We start from the raw sequence: 18770 nt of genomic DNA on the forward strand, positions 1-18770 counted from the left end.
AATTAGTTTACTTTGCTAAGAAGGAAAGAAAAAAAAGAAAAACAAAATCAGCAGGGTCAATGAATTAGACTCGCCTCTTAACTTCTCGACTGGACAGACAAATTCCCCAGATTTGCAGCTCCATCACCACCATGGCTGGCCAATCCTCATCCACATCTACGGCCACTAACATCATGCTAGCAATTCACGAGAAAAAGACAAACCCCCTCGACCTCTACCGTCCTCTCCGCAACTACATCTCCATGTTCTACTCCGAACGCGAAGCTCAAAACCTCGAAGACGATCTCCAAACCGTCAAACAGTACCGTTCCGATCTTGAACGCCAACCCGACCCGTCCCCTACTTCCCGCCGCGACCTCCTCCAAAAATACTTTAAAGCCCTCTGTTTAATCGAAACCCGATTCCCAATCTCCCCCGATAGCGATCACATCAATACGGTCACGTTTGTCTGGTACGATGCGTTTAAGCAAAAACAGAAAGCGTCGCAACAGAATATTCATTTAGAGAAGGCTGCTGTGCTTTTTAATTTGGGTGCCGTTTATAGTCAGATGGGGTTGTCGTTTGATCGGGCCACGGTGGAGGGGAGGAGACAGGCGATTCATGCGTTTATTGCTGCCGCTGGATCGTTTGCTTTCTTGAGAGATAATGCGGCAACGAAAGCGTCCATGGGGACGAGTACGACGGTTGATTTGTCTATCGAGTGTGTTGGGATGTTGGAGAGGTTGATGCTTGCACAAGCGCAGGAGTGTGTTTTTGAGAATACTATTGCTAAAGGGAGTACGCCGGGTGTTTGTGCCAAGATTTCTCGGCAGGTCAGTCTAATTTTGTTTTTATTTATTATTGATTAGATCAAATAAATGTGCGATCACTGCAAGTGAATTTTTGTAATCGACTTGTTTAGTGCTAAGAATTTTGGATTTTTTTTAGTGTCCTGGTGGTGAATTCGCATGGAAGTTTCTAAGGGTAAACTTAATAGGACTTGTGATTACTGAAAAGTTTGTAAATCTAGCTGATTTGCAATGAATTAATGATGAATTTGTTATACTTGTCATGGCTCGGGATGCTGTACTCTGTTTCTATCTGGAAATGTGGATGTCATTGAGTTGGGAATAGAACATTTATGGATTTCTGGTGGTTTGATTGTATTTTCCTTGTGAAGGTGTGAGTTTGTGTTTTAGTTATTCTGGGTCTTTTTTTGTGATTGTTTGCATTTGTTTTGATAATGGCTGTGATGTAGGTTGGGTTGTACTACGAGGAAGCCTTAGCAGCACTGAATGTTGCATCTCTAAAAGATCATTTTGACAAGGGTTGGATTGCCCATGTCCAACTAAAAGCAGCTCTGTTCTATGCGGAAGCCTGTTACCGGTATAGTCTGGAGCTTCATGAGAAAGAAGAAATTGCAGAAGAAATTGCACGGTTGAAGAGTGGGTCTAGTACGTTAGCAGAGGTGAAGAAAAGTTCAAGGGGGGCTGCAGCACAGATTCTGGATGCAATTAGCAAGCTGGAAGCTAATATCAACCGCAATCTGGACAGGGCTGTCAAGGAAAATGATAGAGTTTACCTCATGAGGGTTCCTTCCCCTAGTTCCTTACCCCCTCTCCCAGCATTTTCCATGGTAAAGATCATGCCAATGAACGAGGTACTTGATGCCAGCAAGGAAAAGATGTTTGCTAGTCTTGTTCCGGACAGCAGTGCAAAAGCTCTTTCAAGGTACACTGAAATGGTCGATGATATTATCAGGACACAAGCTGAAAAATTGCAACAAGGGAGTGAGCTAACTCGAGTGAGGCTCAAAGAAATGGACCTGCCAGATTCAATTCTTTCTTTGGAAGGAAACTATACGCTTCCAACAGATCTTAAAGAAGATGTGGAAGCAGTGCAGATTAGTGGGGGGCCAGCTGGCCTTGAAGCTGAGTTACAGCAACTTATGGATTTGAGGAGGGTAAACCATGAATTGCTGGTTCAGACCGAGGAACTTCTGCAGAAGGAAGCAACAGAAGATGCCCAATTTAGAAGTCAATTTGGGACACGGTGGACTAGGCCCCAATCCAGCACTTTGACAAAGAACTTGCAGGATAGATTAAATAGGTTTGCAGCCAACTTAAAGCAAGCTGCAGATAGCGATGCCAGAATTGAGCGCTCCGTGAGGGATCATTCTGCATTCATGTCAATTCTTGATCGCCGACCGGTATGTCTTTTGAACTGCACCTGTTATTTGCCTGTGTAACATATATTTTTTTTTAACATGTATCAGTTTTACTCTTGCTACGACCTAGGGTTTAATGGGTATCAATAATGCTCCTGTTGTTATTTATGCAAATGGTTGCATTCATGTACTTGTGTGGTGGGAAATCAATCATTTGAATAATAGAGCCCTATGCATCAAAAGCATTCATTGCTTGTTACCTTTTCTTGATTTTTCTTGTGCTGAAAAACTTGGTCATGATCTTTGAAGAATAGAGATGCTCTATTCTGTGAAGGAATCTTATTTCTGTTTTGCTCTCATCAGATAGAATCTGCACTTCCAACTTTAGCCAGGCCAATAATGTCTTTGGATGCTAATGAAGATGCTATAGTGGGAGCCTTGAAGCAGAGCTTGGTATGTATCTTCTTTCTAAACTTTTTGTTTTTCAAAATAATTTGGTGTTGCATTGTTGAGTTGACGTTTCCTTTTCCCCGATGAACTCAACTCAACCCTGCCTCTCTAACAATGAAAATAAGTAGAAAAATGAACTGAATGCTTTTCTGTTGCTACATCTTCTTTCTCTAGTTGTTTTTCTTTTTTACTCCTCATCCATAGCTTATGTTATGGTTGGTTCCCTTGACATTTCTTGAGTAGGTCTTGGTAATCTGATATATATTTCAGTTTTGTTGGGATGCTCTTGACAGCTGGTTTTGTAAGAACATGTTATTTTGTGCCATCATCAACATTATCAAGCTTTGACGGAGAAGGGATTTTTTAGGCATGGCTAGTTTACAAGCTGGCAAGAATAATTGCATAAAACAATTTACATCTATAATTCCTTAGAGTTAGCTTTACATTCCTTTACCTGTTTGGATACATAACTACTAGTCTTAATGTTGAAGGACCTTGACAAATTTTGAGGTCATTGCTGACAATGGAATCCTGATCCTATAGAAGGAAGGGCAGTTGGTTGTGGAATTGCCTAATCATTGTCATTGGCAAGTGGAGCAAAAATTTCCTAGTATTTTGGCATGTTTAATCCTAGCCATTGTATTTAAAACAAATTTTAAGTATGACATAATCTAGAGAAATAAATGACAGTTAAAACTTCAATATATGAGCAACATATTGCAGAAGATAGTTTTAGACTGAATTATTGGCAAAGCAAGCTAAAGAATATTGTAACCAGGTCCTTGATGAATTCCATTTTTGTAATTTTAATAGGAATTACTTTCAACTAAAAAATTGTGAGTGTATATGTCTTCTCATCTATGCAGAGGCAATTGGAGACTCTTGGGGCTCAACGAGCTGGTCTCGAGGACATGCTCAAAGAGATGAAACGGAAGGTGAGATTAAATATCCAGTGATTCTGGAAGAATCTCCAGAATAATTTTGACACATGAGGATGCACGAATCTCACTCTCTTGTACTCTGTTCTTCTTTTTTTCCCTTTGTGTTTTGCTTTCTCTTCTTCTGGTGAGCATGTTTGTTAGGCTATACTCATGTATGGTTTCAGGATGATGTCCTGCCAAAGCTGATGACATCCACTGGGTCCTATGAAGATCTTTTCAGAAAAGAGATAGCAAAATATGATCCCATCCGTGAAGACATTGCACAAAATATTGAGGCGCAAGAACAGTTGTTGCTGCAAATTCAGGTGTATTTCTTTTACTTGGTACTCTTTTGGAACTATTTTCTGGTCTCTCTTTGAGATCAGGATATCTTCTTTTATCTTTCTTGATGTTCTTAAGACGAGTATAGCTTACCTACTTAAAAAAACTTAAAACAACTACAAGAATGTGCATCATTTATTCAGACTGGTTTCACCCAAGCTTTGTTGCATAAGCTGGTAACTGAAGCTGTTGAAACGTTTACCTAACAGTGGCTAACACGTATTGCATTTTGAGGGGCAATATGTATTGAGACTGTTTATTTTTGCTGCTAATTTGAACAAATGAGTTGACTAAATTAGCTGGCAATGGCTGCATCTCCTTTGTAGCCCAAAATCGACAATAAAAAAGAGTCTACAATCACAATGATAGGATGCTGTTTAAATCAGCATGTATAAATAAACTTGTTTTTCCTAAATTCATTCAGTTATTACTGAAGTTGACCAGTAATTGTTTTTTGCACCTTAGGTTTCAATGTGCTGAAAACAATTCAACACTCACTTGTCAATCTGTTTTCTTAATTCTTAGCCTGTTATGAAGCAAATTTTGGTTCCTAAAATTATAGATTATTCTTGTTTACAGGCTCAAAATGAAGAGTTTTCTGCTGTCTTCAATCTTGAAGATTACAAAGGTAGTGTTTTTTTTTTTGTATAACTGTTGTTTCAATACTGCCTGAACAGGTTTCTTGAATGGGAATGCTTATTATACATGTATTTGATCCACATGTTGATTTCCTTTGTGTTTAAATACTGCAGAGTTTATATTTCCACTATGCTGCTTATTTTGCTCCTGTAGAAAATTGGAACACAATCATTTTAGTGAACTTTCTTGTATATTCTATCAAACTATTGTTACAAAAAAAATTTTAGACTTCTAAGAAAAAGAAATAAAGATTTTAATTTTTTGATAATACTTGATTAGTTTCTATCCCTAGGTGTTCTGATGATATGTTTTTTCTGAAGGTGGCTAGTTTATCTCGAACTGAGAGACCATGTTCCTTTTCTAGTACTGGGCTTGACGTTTACATTCCTAGTGTAAATGAAATGCATGCTCGTTTGACACAAATCTCCCTCTAAATTTGTCTCAGCATCTCGTGAGAAGTGTTATAAGCAAATACAGGCTGCCATAGCCAAGTATCGAGAAATAAAGGAGAACATCAACGAGGGATTGAAGTTTTATGTTACTCTTCAGGTAAACCCTTCCTTGTTGCTTATATATGGGCTGTTTGGGATGTAAACTCCTGAACCTATGACCAAGTAGACATGCTCACTTCTTTGAAGTGCCTACTGCAATTTTTCCCCTTTCTCCTTGTATGCTTTTGAATTTACACCCTTGTGTCCATGCCTTTCCTTTGTATTCAGACACTATGTATTATATTTTATGGATATTTAAATAGTTTAGCTGGGTTACATGCCTAGGGCTGATATAAGAAACATAATGGTTGAAACAGGACGCCATCACCAATATCAAACAGCAGTGCAGTGATTTTGTGATGACCAGAAATATCCAGTGTCGAGAAATGATTGAAGATGTGCAAAGACAAATGGCTGGACTAAGTTTTCAAGATCGTAAGAACACAGGCTCGTACAGCTATCCTGCAGTAAACCAGCCCCATCAGACTCCAAGATCCAGTTCGCAGCCTCCATCGGATCCTCAAAATGTTCCACATCCTCGCTCCCAAACATCGTACTACCAGCCTCATGAGCAATCTACAATGCCTGCTTATGCCCACCATCCATCCGCTTATACAGCACCACAACAACCTCCTCCCTATCATATCCCCCCCGCTCCTGGTGCTCCTTACCCACCCCCACAGGTTCAACAACCAACAAGCCAGGAGTATGGCCAGCCTGCCTATCCAGGGTGGCGGGGCCCATATTACAATGCCCATGGACAACAATCTGGATCTCTCCCTCGGCCTCCATACACTATTCCAGGTCCATACCCTCCTCACCAAGGCTACTATAAACAATAGTTCTCTTTTGACTTGATAATTTGATAATCTATTGTGTGTTATTTTTGTTGCTTGATCTCATCCTTGGTGGAATAGATTGGACTTAGTCACAGCATTTGGTTCCAAGGCATAACAATCGTGAATAGCCATTGGCTTTGAATAATCTCTGTATGTGCGTTGCATAGTTCTTGTTCATGTTATGCATATGTATAGCTTGTTAACTTAAAAATATGGAGGTGATGCAGTACAAAGAGAAGTTTTCATTAATTTGTTTGTAATTTTACAAATTCATTTTTCAATACTTTTATGCAATTTGAGAACTTGATCTGTTTTTGGGGCTTGGCTGCGGGAATGTGCTTCTAAGCCATTCCATAAATATTCCACAACCAAGAGTATAGATTGAATATTACAAGGTGGGGTTGGATATTCAACACAATCAAATGTCTAAACAAGCATTCACATGTTAAGTGTGCTTACCAGCCTTTCCTCTATTGTTTAGCAGTTATTATTGTAACTAGGAGTTTGATTATTAGGATTTGTTTTCTTTCCCATTTAATTTGGAATTCGTGTTTTGTATGGCATGCTGCTACATCTGTATAAGCACGCACACCATGTTAGTTTGTGATTTAACCATTAAAACATTTGAGCTGTGAATTCCAAAAATTCTAGTTTCTTGTGTATTCAGGATTGCTCCCTTGCGGGCCTTGACGAGTTTAAGGGACTTTCCTGTTGTATTCTTTCTCTTTGTTCTATACCTAATATGGAACTTTGTGCAATAACAAAAGTTAGCTCACTTTCTCAGAAGTTTTAATGTGGTGTTTAGAGTTGTCACTACAAAAACACTCATGTTTACACCCAACGGGCATTTGAACTATATGTGGGTTATTGCGCTGCAATATGTATATACCTGTTTGCGATTGTAGTAGTGGTCACGGTTTGTAGTATATTTTATTTAAAAATGTATTAAAATAAAGTATTTTTTTAAAAAAAATTATTTTTGATATCAGCACATCAAACAATCTGAAAATATAATTTTATTATTATTTTTAGCAAAAAACAGAAAAACATTTTAAAATCTTTAGGAAAGTGGTGCAAACACACCTTTTTCAAGAATAGACATTGATACCTGTATCCATTTACCTAATAGTTCTTAGTACATATTCCTGGGGAATCAGTGGATTGATTTTCATACGCATGCCCAGCCTTGCCCATAGCAGCTATGATAAGAAAATGGCAGGCTACAAATTCAGAAAACAGTAGAAAAACAATCCACAGATACACAAGGAGGCAAAACCTGCCAGTTTAGTTCAATATTCCTGTTCTTGGGCATTTTAACCTTAACTGCAATAGAGATTCGCAGTATTGTTAAACTCAACTTCACTTCGCTTGCAACTCCAGGCTCTCTCTTTTCCGTCTCGCTTTTGTTTGTCTTGTATCAAGAGTGTGTTTATTTATTTTTATGGTAGTTTTTGTGGCTGTGATTTAAAAAAACTAAGTTTTAAAAAAGTATGGTTAGGTGTTGTTAGTTGGTTTTAAATATATGTTTAGCAAAAATTATAGTTGAAGTTTATGTGTACCAAAAAAACATGCATAAAATATATGGTTATTGTGTTTGGAAATGTGGTTGTGGTTGTTATTTATAGTATTTTTTACTTGGAAATATATTAAAATAATATTTTTTTTATTTTTAAAAAATTATTATTGATATCATCAAAATGATCTGAAAATACTAAAAAAAATATTAGTTTGAAGTAAGAGAAAAAAATAAAAAAATTTAAATTTTTTCAAAACATGTTTTTAAAATGTAAAAACAAATAGAGTAAGTAACTTTACAAAACTTAATTAAAAAAACATATAAAAACTATTTTATAAAAATTGCATTTCAAACTTAATTTTTTAGTAGGTTCGGCAACATAAAACACTATTTAATATATTACCAAACATCTTATTGTATTTGTTTCACCAAAAACACAAAAACTAGCATAAAACAACAGCATTTGTTTCACCAAAAATACAAAAACTAGTATAAAACAAACACAGCCAAAGGTTAGTCAAGCTATCTTAATTTTTCCTACCACATCATATGGATATTCAAAGAAAGTCGGTGTCCGAATCTTGACTCAAAATCAATTTTTCCATCAAGATTTGAACATCGGGACATCCATCCACGTATTCTGTATTGGATAAAGACCATTTTTAACCGAGTGGTTCTGCAGCAGGATACAGAAAATAAAGATCATATATCTCACTGTATACTCACTCAACAACTATTTTATTGAATCTACTAACTCAAACCATTCAAAGCAACTCTTACAAATTATTCTATTTTGGATTCATAAACAGAAGCTTTTTTTCTTTTTCTTTTTCTTTTTTATCACCATAACACAATCCACAGATGCTTGCCAAAGATAACCTGCATAAGCATTTTTCTTCTCTCTTAACAGCATATTACCATTAAAATATTCAAATATTGACGCCCTTTCGAAGAACAAACGAGTCTTCTTTAGGCAGGTAGCTAGGATCTGAGAAGAGGCAATATTCAACAAATTTCTCCAAGTAGCGGTCAAACGGCTCATCGATGATCTCACTTCCAAAACGTTCCGAGATGGATCCTGCAAGAGCTGCTCTTGTATCCAACGTGGACTTCTTGTTGTTTGACCTGGTTGGCTTTGGGCGACCCAACTGCTCCATTGCAAAATTAATAAAGGTCCTTTCCTGGACAGCCAAAAAAAGAAGAAAGTTGCAGGATATAAATGCAAGTTAAAAAAAATCTCTGAACCAAACATTAGGAGTTAGGATCAATCTACAATATTGTTTTATAAATTTCATACTAAGCACGATTTTTGACAATTCGAGCAAATTTGGTAGCCTTCTCAGCTAAATTTATGCAAAATAAAACAGGTTGAGAGTTCCTTTTAGACTTAAATAAGAGCATCAAACTTCCTGTCTCATATGATTACATATAATTTATTTTCTTTGAAAAATAACAGCTAAGATGTTTGTCATGGAAAGACAATCCAGAAAAACTGGACAAGAAAACAAGAAACATTTGCTTGGGGCAAAACGATCACATGCCAAAACAGGACCAAAAATGTTAAGAATCATGATAACCACCAAAAGCAATCCATAAAGGCAGCCATCACAAAACTATCATGCACCGTGCTCGTGTTTTCTGTTCCATCAATTTTGTCTTTGCTTTCTCCAGTCCTAGCTAGCCCAGCAGCAGCCACCTTTAATACTAGATCAACACCTCCTTTCTAGCTAGCTAGCAAGCAACATGGAGAAGCTATTTCTCATACTTCTCCTCCTCTCATCTTGTTCTTTGTCGGTCTCCTCCGCCAATGTATCTGCAATTTTCATATTTGGAGACTCCATCTTTGATGCTGGGAACAACCACTTCAACAAGAACTGCTCCGCTCAGGCCGATTTTCCACCTTATGGATCAAGTTTTTTCCACCGTCCCACCGGGAGGTTCACTAATGGCAGAACAATAGCTGACTTCATTTGTGAGTTATATGTATTAGTCTTTCTTCTTTTTCTTCTTCTTCTCCCCCACAGGCATTTTTCTGTAAATAATAATGATAATTATAATAATTAATAGGCAGCAGTTATAATAATAATAATAATAATAATAATACAGGAGTACTTAATTAAATGTTATTTTCTTCAGATCTCAGTAGCAGCAATACAATCCAACACCTCATTCCGTATTTCTAAAAGAGTACCACTAGACTAAACATGTATTAATTGGTGATATATTTAGATGGAGTCTTAGTATTCAAACCAGGCCAGCAACATGCTGAGCACATACCCCTGCATAGCTTTTTAACTGATAATTTTGTATCAATTTATTTCTTCTCGCTTAAATGATTTTTTCAATTAATACATATTTTCTCGAAATTGAAGCACAATTTCTGGGGATCGAGTTCCAAAAGCCCTTCCTCGAGGCACAACTTGCAGTTGTGAATGGGAGCAGGAAGGACTATCCATCGAATGGCATCAACTTTGCAAGTGCTGGCAGCGGTGTTTTGCAGGCAACAAACCCGGACTGGGTAAGAAATTCTAATATAAAACTTCAACTGGTCAATTTGAGTGGCCTGTGTGATCTTTACTGTAAATTTTAGGGCAGCGGTGATGGTGATCATGCCTTTGGTGTGAAGTTATGCATACAAAACAACTTGAAAGCAGCCTAAATAGCTTAGAATGAACTCTAGCTGTGACGCAAACATGAAGCTTGGGAATTCTGTCATGGTTTCAAGACCTCATCACCTTAACACACACACACACACACAAAAAAAACAAGCAAAAAGAATGAATGACGCATGAAAAACTGCATATGACCACACGTTACATGACTCGGAAGTGACACACGTGACACTATGTGATTTAGCTCTTGTCTTTTCACTTTTGAATTCCAAAGGTATATTTTTGAAAACAGTTTAGAATTATTAAAAAAGTATTTTTAGTATTCACTTGAAGTGCTAGTTGATCCTACATGGTGGTGACATTTTGATTATAAGATGACAGGGAGTGATATCAATCCAGCAGCAGCTGCGACAATTTCAAGCACTGGTACAGCAAAATCAGATTGACAAAGAACTGGTCCAGAACTCCTTGTTCCTTGTGGAATCAGGATCCAATGACATTTTCAACTATTTCCTCCCTTATGACACCCCAACTCTTGATCCTGGTGCCTTCGTGCAAGCCATGTTAACTGAAGTTGGGGATTTGATCGACCAAATTTACAAGCTTGGTGCTCGCCGGATTGCTCTATTCTCACTAGGCCCTGTTGGGTGTATTCCAGCAAGGGCCCTCTTGCCAGGTGCACCGGTTGATAAATGTTTTGGAAAGATGAATCTGATGGTCAAGAAATATAACAAGGGATTGGAGAGCTTGGTCAACGATATGCCCATTAAATACCCTGGTGCAGTAGGTGTCTTTGGTGCTGTTTATGATATTGTTCAGAGATTTCGAGCTATTCCAGCACAATATCGTAATTCATCAGCTGGCTCTCAAAACCATAAACAAAAACATTAAATATCTAATCAAATAACAGTGATGACTTTTTTTAATTTTATTTCGCAGGCTTCTCTGATGTAACTAATGCATGCTGTGGTGATGGAACTCTTGGAGGATTGCTACAATGTGGCAGGGAAGGCTACAAGATATGTCCAAATCCTAATGCGTTCTTGTTCTGGGATTATTTTCATCCAACCGAAAATACTTGCAAGCTCATCTCCAAGGCACTGTGGGGTGGAAAAAACTCAAGAATCAGGCCAGTCAATTTGAAGATTCTAGCCAGCACACCTTGATACGTGTCCCTTTTTAAAACAGAATAAAATAAAATAAAATTAATCTTTTTGATGAAGTTGCACACGAAAGCATTACTTGATGTGTTGAGAAATTTCCCCTGTGGATTATGCGATCATCGTACAGCTCTTTATATCTCCCTTGAATCTGTCTATTGTTTCTGATTCCATGCTTCGGAATGGACTCCCAAATTCTGCCGTCAAATACCGCAAGGTTACGTTCTAGATTGTTGATTTTCTCACAGAAAAAATCAAAGATGTCGCTGTCTATACGCATCGAATATTAATGGTATGTGACCAGATCAGTTATAATTTAATTGGATACATATATAAAAAAAAATTGAAAAAAACAACATATTTTTTTCCACAAAAGTAAAAACTGTTTTGATAAGAAAGTCCAGACCATAGCTTTAAACGAAAAACATTTAAGAAAGCCAGCATATTCCTAGACAGGATTCAAGTTGATTAACTGCAGACTTCGCGAAAACCAGTCACAGAGGGCGAACCATTCATTTGGGGGTCTAGTTTTTGTCTACGACAGATTACTTTCATATAAAGTGCACAGTACGCCCTTGACATTATTATTATTTTTATTAATGTGAATATCTAAATTAATTTATATATATCTCCATTAATTTTATGAATTATAAAATTAATAATTATATAAATCTTTAATAATTTTAAAAAAATTCAAACTCATAATAATTATCAATCAAATACCCTTGTCATTATCGGTGGTAACGCTCGGCACCATTTCTAACATGTATGTCTTGCCCCACCAAATTGTTGCTAGTGTCTTTGCCAAATTTCAAAACAAAATTCGGTGAAGATTTAATGCATGCACTTTAATTTCCGTTCTCCAGTCCAACGGTAACAGTAGCTGTGTCTTTGCCTCCAAATTTTTATTAACTTAGGTGCACAGAGTAAAATAAAAAAGCGTAGGTGTCCGAAAATTGAATTATAAAATCCACTTGTCACGGCAGTTTTAAGCGTCAACTATTTCCCGACAAAACTATAGAAGTGGAAAATCACCTAACGTCGTTCAGGAGTTAGGGATTGGAGTCAATATAATGTAACGGAATTTCAATTAAAAGAATATATGTAATGTAAACAGAAAGTTATGCTAAGAGAAAGGAGAGAGGGCCCTGGACAGGGACAACCCGGGTTCCCATAGTTGACTAATAGACTTTTACTTTTCCATTTTTTATCATTGATATATGTATGTGATTATATATACACATACATACACGCAGTGTGCGTGTGTGTGTAAGTATGCGTGTGAGGGTCAACGACACGCATGCAGTGCATTTATAATTAACATTTAACATTTTTAATTGCAATTTTATTTTATTTTCACGGAGGACAAATGCACGCATGCATGTAAATATAGGCTATGAACGAACATACTTTACTGTACATATAGAGTTGGTTTGTTATTAGCTGTTGTTAAAGTATTTTTTATTTAAAAATATATTTTTATTATTTTTTAAAATTTATGTTTGACATCAAAAAGTTAAAATATCTAAAAATATATAAAAAATTAATTTAAAATAAAAATATTTTTAAAATATAAAATTAAACGCGCTGTTAGTTAAATATATATATATATATATGCCATATAAAAAAATATATATATGCCATATAGATTCTGTCTCGGTTAAAAAAAATACATACAATATGGTCACATAAGCACATCCTTGCAATTTTGAAGGGATCTAGGTCCCACACGCAATTAACAGCCAAGCCAAGACTGAGTAGAGAACCATTAGAAACTTCGCATCTTTTCCTTGCAGTCGTCTTTGTTACAAAACAATCCAGCACAACTTCCACGCTTTTGCATACTTAATCGTTTTTTTATTCTATATAGTAATTATCCTGCCATTGGCTCTTCTATTCCCTGTGTACCTATAAAGCCCACAATCTCCCTCACATTTCTTTTCTCAACGAACTCTTAACCAATTTCATTTCTTCTCTTAAACCAAAAGAAATCGCTCTGGTCTCTATCTTGTATTACCTTGATCGTCTCTTCTCAATATGGGCAACTATATTTCATGCACTTTAGCGACGCCTTTGATCAAGAGCTCCAAGGCTGCAAGGGTTGTTTTCCCAGCGGGTGAAGTTAGGCAGTTCAGGGAGCCCGTGAAAGCAGCAGAGCTCATGTTAGAGTGCCCAAACTTCTTCCTAGCAAACTCACAATCTCTTCACATTGGCAGGAGGTTCTCTGCCCTTAGCGCTGATGAGGAGCTGGAATTTGGCAACGTTTACCTTATGTTTCCAATGAAAAGAGTTTTTTCTACTGTCACCGCTGCTGACATGGCTGTTTTCTTCATGGCTGCAAATTCTGCTGCTAGGAGAATATCTGGAGGAAATAATAAAACTAGGGTCTTGCCGGAATCCGGTGGTGATCAGAACGCTCGAGAAAGCCCAGAGGGAAGTGAAAATGGAGCGGCAAGATTGAGTCTGGAAGAAGTTGAGGGGTTTCCGGTGCCAGAATACAAGTATAGGCTATCTAGTTGTAGATCAAGGAAGCCTATGTTAGAAACTATAAATGAAGAACCAGTTCGTTTAAGATGAATAGTAGCTAAATAAATTAATTTTTTTAGTTTGATAACTCTTGATTCCTGTCTCTTTGCATATTATCTCTGAGCTTTTAGCCAACAGAGAGGATGATTAGCTTGATTTGGTGATTGATATTAAAGAATATAATCTATGGTGAGATGAGTTTGGCTTCTTTTTTTTTTTATCGGCGATCACACCGTGTGGTCAAAATTAATGTAGAAAACACACACACACGCCGGAATCGTTTATGCGCCGGTTGTTTATTGCATTATTCTATATGATTAATTATCTATCCTTCTGCGAAAGACAACAGTCAGAATAAACTTGGGTGTTAGTCAGAGCTCTTCTACTAGGATTGGAATTCTTCTACTAGTTCTCGATGTTAAAAGCCATGCGCGTATTCTGTGAATTACATGCATGAATAGGAGAGAAAAAACACAGTCAATGAAGGCGGGCTGCAGTTTCTTCTGTTGTGCTTGGGGTGCGTATTGGACCATTCTAGAAACCGTGTATGCTATGTAATCGAGAGAAAAAAAGAAAAGAAAGATAAGGTCCCACGTTTCTAGGTTGTTTTCTGTCCGAAGCCTCTAGGACTAAGAGGATAGAAGAGCTTTCTACCGATGAGTATATATATTTTAAAATGTAATATAGGCAGGAGAGCAAGTCTAAGTACTTGGATTACATTGATAGTCGAGTCAAGGAAATGTGAATCTAGCACTTATATTTGGGGCAAGTAAAAAGATTAAAAAACTAATTAAACTGAAAAAAATAAAAATTGAATTATATAAAAAATTGATTTAATTGATTAAAATATTTTTAAAAAATATTTAATTTAGTTTTAGTTTTATAAGCCTGAAAACTTCCAACCAAACTGGTTTAGTTAAAAATAAATCGAATCAAATTGAATAAAAAATAAAAAACCAAACTGAAACTTATCATAAATTTAAAAAAACCCATAAAATAATATAGTTTTTTTGTTTTAAATATAAAATAATCAAACCAAACTGAAATTACTTGGTTATTTTGGTTTTTGATATAAAATAACCAAACTAAACCAAAATCGTTCAATTAGAACAAGTTTGTTTTTTGTTTTAATTTTTATATTTTATAAAATTTTAATTTAATTGTTTTTATAAGTAAAAACTGAACTGAACTAAAAATAATAATTATCTCTACTTATATCAAATTTATTGTAGTTGAACTTAATAATTAGCCTAAACACTTATATTTTAATTTGTCAAATAAACTCCAATAAGAAGGAACCAAGCATCCATCTAGGAAATAGAAACATAAAATAAAATATCCGTAGTGACATAATTAAAGGAATTAAAAATCAATTCCGTTATGTTTTTAACACGATATAAAATACATGTTAAAGGACTTAAGACATTCAACTGGTTTCTATATATCTAGTTATCCTGGCCTGGTAATTAGTTTTTTTTTTTAAAAAAAAAATATTATAAAACCTCGAGTCCAAACAATAGAATGGGTGTGGTATGGAAATTTATAAATATCAAGGTGTGCTTAACCCCATTAATATATAGCTAAGAATCGTCACGGCAAAGAAAAACAATTAATATGGATTTTTGTAATCAATCTATCCTAATTGAAAAAAAAAATCACGATTGATCATGACTTTATACATGCTTGGTAAACCCCCCCTTTTCTAGTTAAAGTTGAAAGAAATTAATTTTGGATAGTTCAAGAAATTGTGGGTGGATTGTTCGAAATCTTTTTATATCCCTTTTCTTATACGTAATAAGTAAAATAGTTCAAAAATTAGCCTAGGATGCTTCAGCAAAACTTTTCATGAAATCCCATGATTTACCAAATGATTTATTTAATTTTAATATGAAAAAAACGACCTGAAAATACTTCCGATGACAAAAAAAAAAAAAAAAAATCATTGATAGAATTGGCGGTGACGATAAAGATGATACTTAAATCATTTATTTCGCATGGTAAATTAATTGTTCCAAGTCTATTAGTTTGGACTCAAACTCAAATTAAGCCGTGAGTAGTATTTTTTTCACAATGCACCGATCTTAACTTGCATAGCTCGTCTCTTTTAGAAAATAATTTTATATTAGTGTCTGAAAAGGGACAAGGAGATTTTTTATTATAAAATCATAAAATAAATATATATAAAAAATAAAATCCCTAGCTTATGTGAGTGAACCCTAAGTTTTATTGTGAATTCAAGTATAAATTATGTGTGATACTGCGAAGTGATTTGATAAAATAAGCGAATTCAAATATATCTAACCGTGCAGCTCCTGAGACCTGAATTTATGCATCCCCAGTTCCCCACCAGGGGCGCATATCTCACACGTGGGCTCGGGATGGTCTCGAGCCCGAGATGCCTATGGCCTGATCTTACACCCGGTACGAGACAGCCTGGAGCACCAATGGATTTGAAAGCGGGCCCAGATAAGGTCTTTGCATGAGGAGGGAGATGGGCTGCTCTCCAGCCTAGACAAGGGGCCTAGCCCCGAATGGCATTCTTCTCCGAGCATCCATTTCTTGATTGGAAGATATCATGATTAGTCTTCTAGTTTGTATAAGCACAAAAAAAAAAAAAAAAACCTTCTCTCGCACGACCAATAAATAATTCAGCATTCTTAAAATATTAAATTGCCGATTCACATTTATTTGTGTTTAAATTGATGAATTATTTCATGTCTGAATGGTGACCCCCGTAATTTGAATAAAGTGTGGTGTATTTTACTTTTAATTTCGAATGAAGGATCATACAAATTCTAAATCATTTCAAAATTTATTAAGTAAACTAATTTAAATAGTATTGAAGAACGCGGTTGAAATTATATTTTTTTAAAAATTAGAAATTATGTTTTTATTAAAATTAATTTTTTATATTTTTAAAATGTTTTAATATAAAAGTTAAAATTTTTAAAATAAAAAATATTATTTTAATATATTTATAAATAAAAAAATATATATCAAACTACAACCACTGCAATACTTCAACCTACTTCTTAATATAATATAATAAGATGAATGGATGCTTTTGTCTTTTACTTGAAAGTCCAACCTTTGAAATCTACTCCTTTAGTCTTTAGATCCCTTCATAAATGCTGAGATATTGGCAGTGTCATTGTTGTTCGTTAGGGTGACAGGGACCCTGCCAGGGGTGCTATCATGACTAATGAACTCGATTGCCTTATCTATTGCTGTGGAATGAGATAGGCAGTTGTATAAATAATAAAAAATTACAATGAACTTAGCTGGTAAGTATCACTGGCATCCATCTCAAATCTCCGCTGCGTTACCACATAAAAAACCTTAATTGATTAAATTTTTAATTTATTTTTTAAAAATTATAAATTCAAGTATTTTAAATTTTAAAATTATTAAAAATTTATATAATTATTAATTTTAAAACTTCAAAAATTAATTGAGATCTGTGTGAGCTGATCCAAACACCTACGATTAAAAAAAAAAAAAACACAATATGTCCATCCTCTTCTATACTAGACAATTAATCTCGATGAAATAGCTTAACTGGTCAAACTCTGTATTTGCTTCTTAAAAGTTATCGGTTCGAGTATCATAGATTTTGAGACCATTAAAAACTTATATGGTCATTAATTTTAAAGCTCATGAAATTAGGTAAGATACACATAAACTAATCCAGATATACATTTTGATCTTAAAAAAAAAATAAACAGAGATTTTTTAAAAAATACAGTTTGTTTTTAACCGTGATCTGCTTGCATTAGTATTTTTTATCGTCCCAAGATAATTTCACTATCATCAATTCTTTTTTCTATTCCCCTCGAACCAGTGGCTGAGCCGGAGTTTTATAGATGAGGGGGCAAATTATTAACAAATATTATATTATATTACATGCATTAAAAATCAATTCAAAATAAATATATTAACTCATATAAAACAAAATTAATTTAAAAATACTTTTAAAATAAAAAAACTTACATTACAATTTTTTTTTTTTTTTTCATAATAACAAAATTCAGTTGAGTTACATAATAATTATAATTTTTCATATAAAATTCATAGTAAAATACACATTAATTCATCAAAATCCATTTCACATCCCATTACTATGTAGCATGCTATATATAATGCATGAATATGGATCATGATTGATAGTCAAAATTTATCATGACAAATCATTTTTTTAAAAAAAACTGTTTTTTTCTTTTCTTTTTTAAGAAAAAACCAACATGCACTGATTAAAATCAGGCTTGTACGCACGTGTTAATTCTTCTTCAGCAAAACACAAATTGTTTGACGAAAAAAATAAAAAATAAAATATGAATTATTTAATCATAAAAAGGAAATTAACATCATAAAACAGACCAATATCAAGCTAAAACAATTTTAATTATGTAAATATCAATCTTTACTTGTTGACAACAATTTGAATGTTTGCTTGTTCATCTTGTGAAAAAATTTAGTTTCATATCATAGCTAATTCAATTAGAAATGATATAATCTTTAATTAATTCAAAACAATCAAATAAATACCTATTGTTCAAAATCTTGCAGTCTAATTCACTACCATTTATTTTTAATTGATTCAAAATATTATATATATCAAAACCTCTAAAATATTATAAACCCTAACATTTTCAATAACTAATTATAAAAAATAAAAATAAAAATAAATAATAAAACAAAAAAAAAATGAAAATTTGTTACTTAAAGTTGCCTAATTGACTTGAAAAAAAAATTTCTATAAGGAAGAGAGCAACTAAAAAATAGTAAAAAAACTCTTGAATAGTTAGCAGAAAAAAAAAAAAAAAAAGTTTGAGGAAATGAAAAATGAGCTGGTGTGTTGCATATATATTATATATATTATTTATTATATTAAGACACAAGTCAACAATAATAATTATGTATCAACCCCTCACTATATTATTATAATAATATTCTAATATACTCCGTATCAGATTCCTCTAATTTCAAAGAAATTGCATTCAAATACGTACAGTAAAAATACTTTAGATTTTTCGTCTTTTCTTTATCCTTGATGGGTCAGTACAGGTCAAATATTTTAAAAAAACAATTGAGGGGGCAATTGCCCCTTTTTGCTCCTACGTGGCTCCGCC

The 18770-nt window shown here is 34.5% G+C and overlaps 3 protein-coding genes across 3 annotated transcripts; all 3 read left to right on the forward strand.

The window, feature by feature from the left end:
- Positions 1-3: 3 nt before the first annotated feature.
- On the forward strand, positions 4-6076 carry LOC118039872 (vacuolar-sorting protein BRO1). The gene is made up of 8 exons (XM_035046690.2): positions 4-812; positions 1238-2188; positions 2510-2599; positions 3463-3531; positions 3702-3842; positions 4438-4486; positions 4943-5046; positions 5306-6076. The coding sequence occupies exons 1-8, from the start codon at positions 132-134 to the stop codon at positions 5828-5830; spliced, it is 2610 nt and encodes an 869-aa protein (XP_034902581.1). The 5' UTR covers positions 4-131; the 3' UTR covers positions 5831-6076.
- Positions 6077-9068: 2992 nt separating this feature from the next.
- LOC118039871 (GDSL esterase/lipase 6) lies at positions 9069-11178 on the forward strand. Its single transcript, XM_035046689.2, has 4 exons — positions 9069-9315; positions 9716-9861; positions 10337-10802; positions 10895-11178. The coding sequence occupies exons 1-4, from the start codon at positions 9087-9089 to the stop codon at positions 11119-11121; spliced, it is 1068 nt and encodes a 355-aa protein (XP_034902580.1). The 5' UTR covers positions 9069-9086; the 3' UTR covers positions 11122-11178.
- A 1805-nt stretch (positions 11179-12983) lies between these two features.
- Positions 12984-13729, forward strand: LOC118039870 (uncharacterized). The gene has a single exon (XM_035046688.1). The coding sequence runs from the start codon at positions 13153-13155 to the stop codon at positions 13690-13692; it is 540 nt and encodes a 179-aa protein (XP_034902579.1). The 5' UTR covers positions 12984-13152; the 3' UTR covers positions 13693-13729.
- The last annotated feature ends 5041 nt before the right edge of the window (positions 13730-18770 follow it).

Source organism: Populus alba, chromosome 8, assembly GCF_005239225.2.
Source record: "Populus alba chromosome 8, ASM523922v2, whole genome shotgun sequence".
Lineage (NCBI taxonomy): Eukaryota > Viridiplantae > Streptophyta > Magnoliopsida > Malpighiales > Salicaceae > Populus > Populus alba.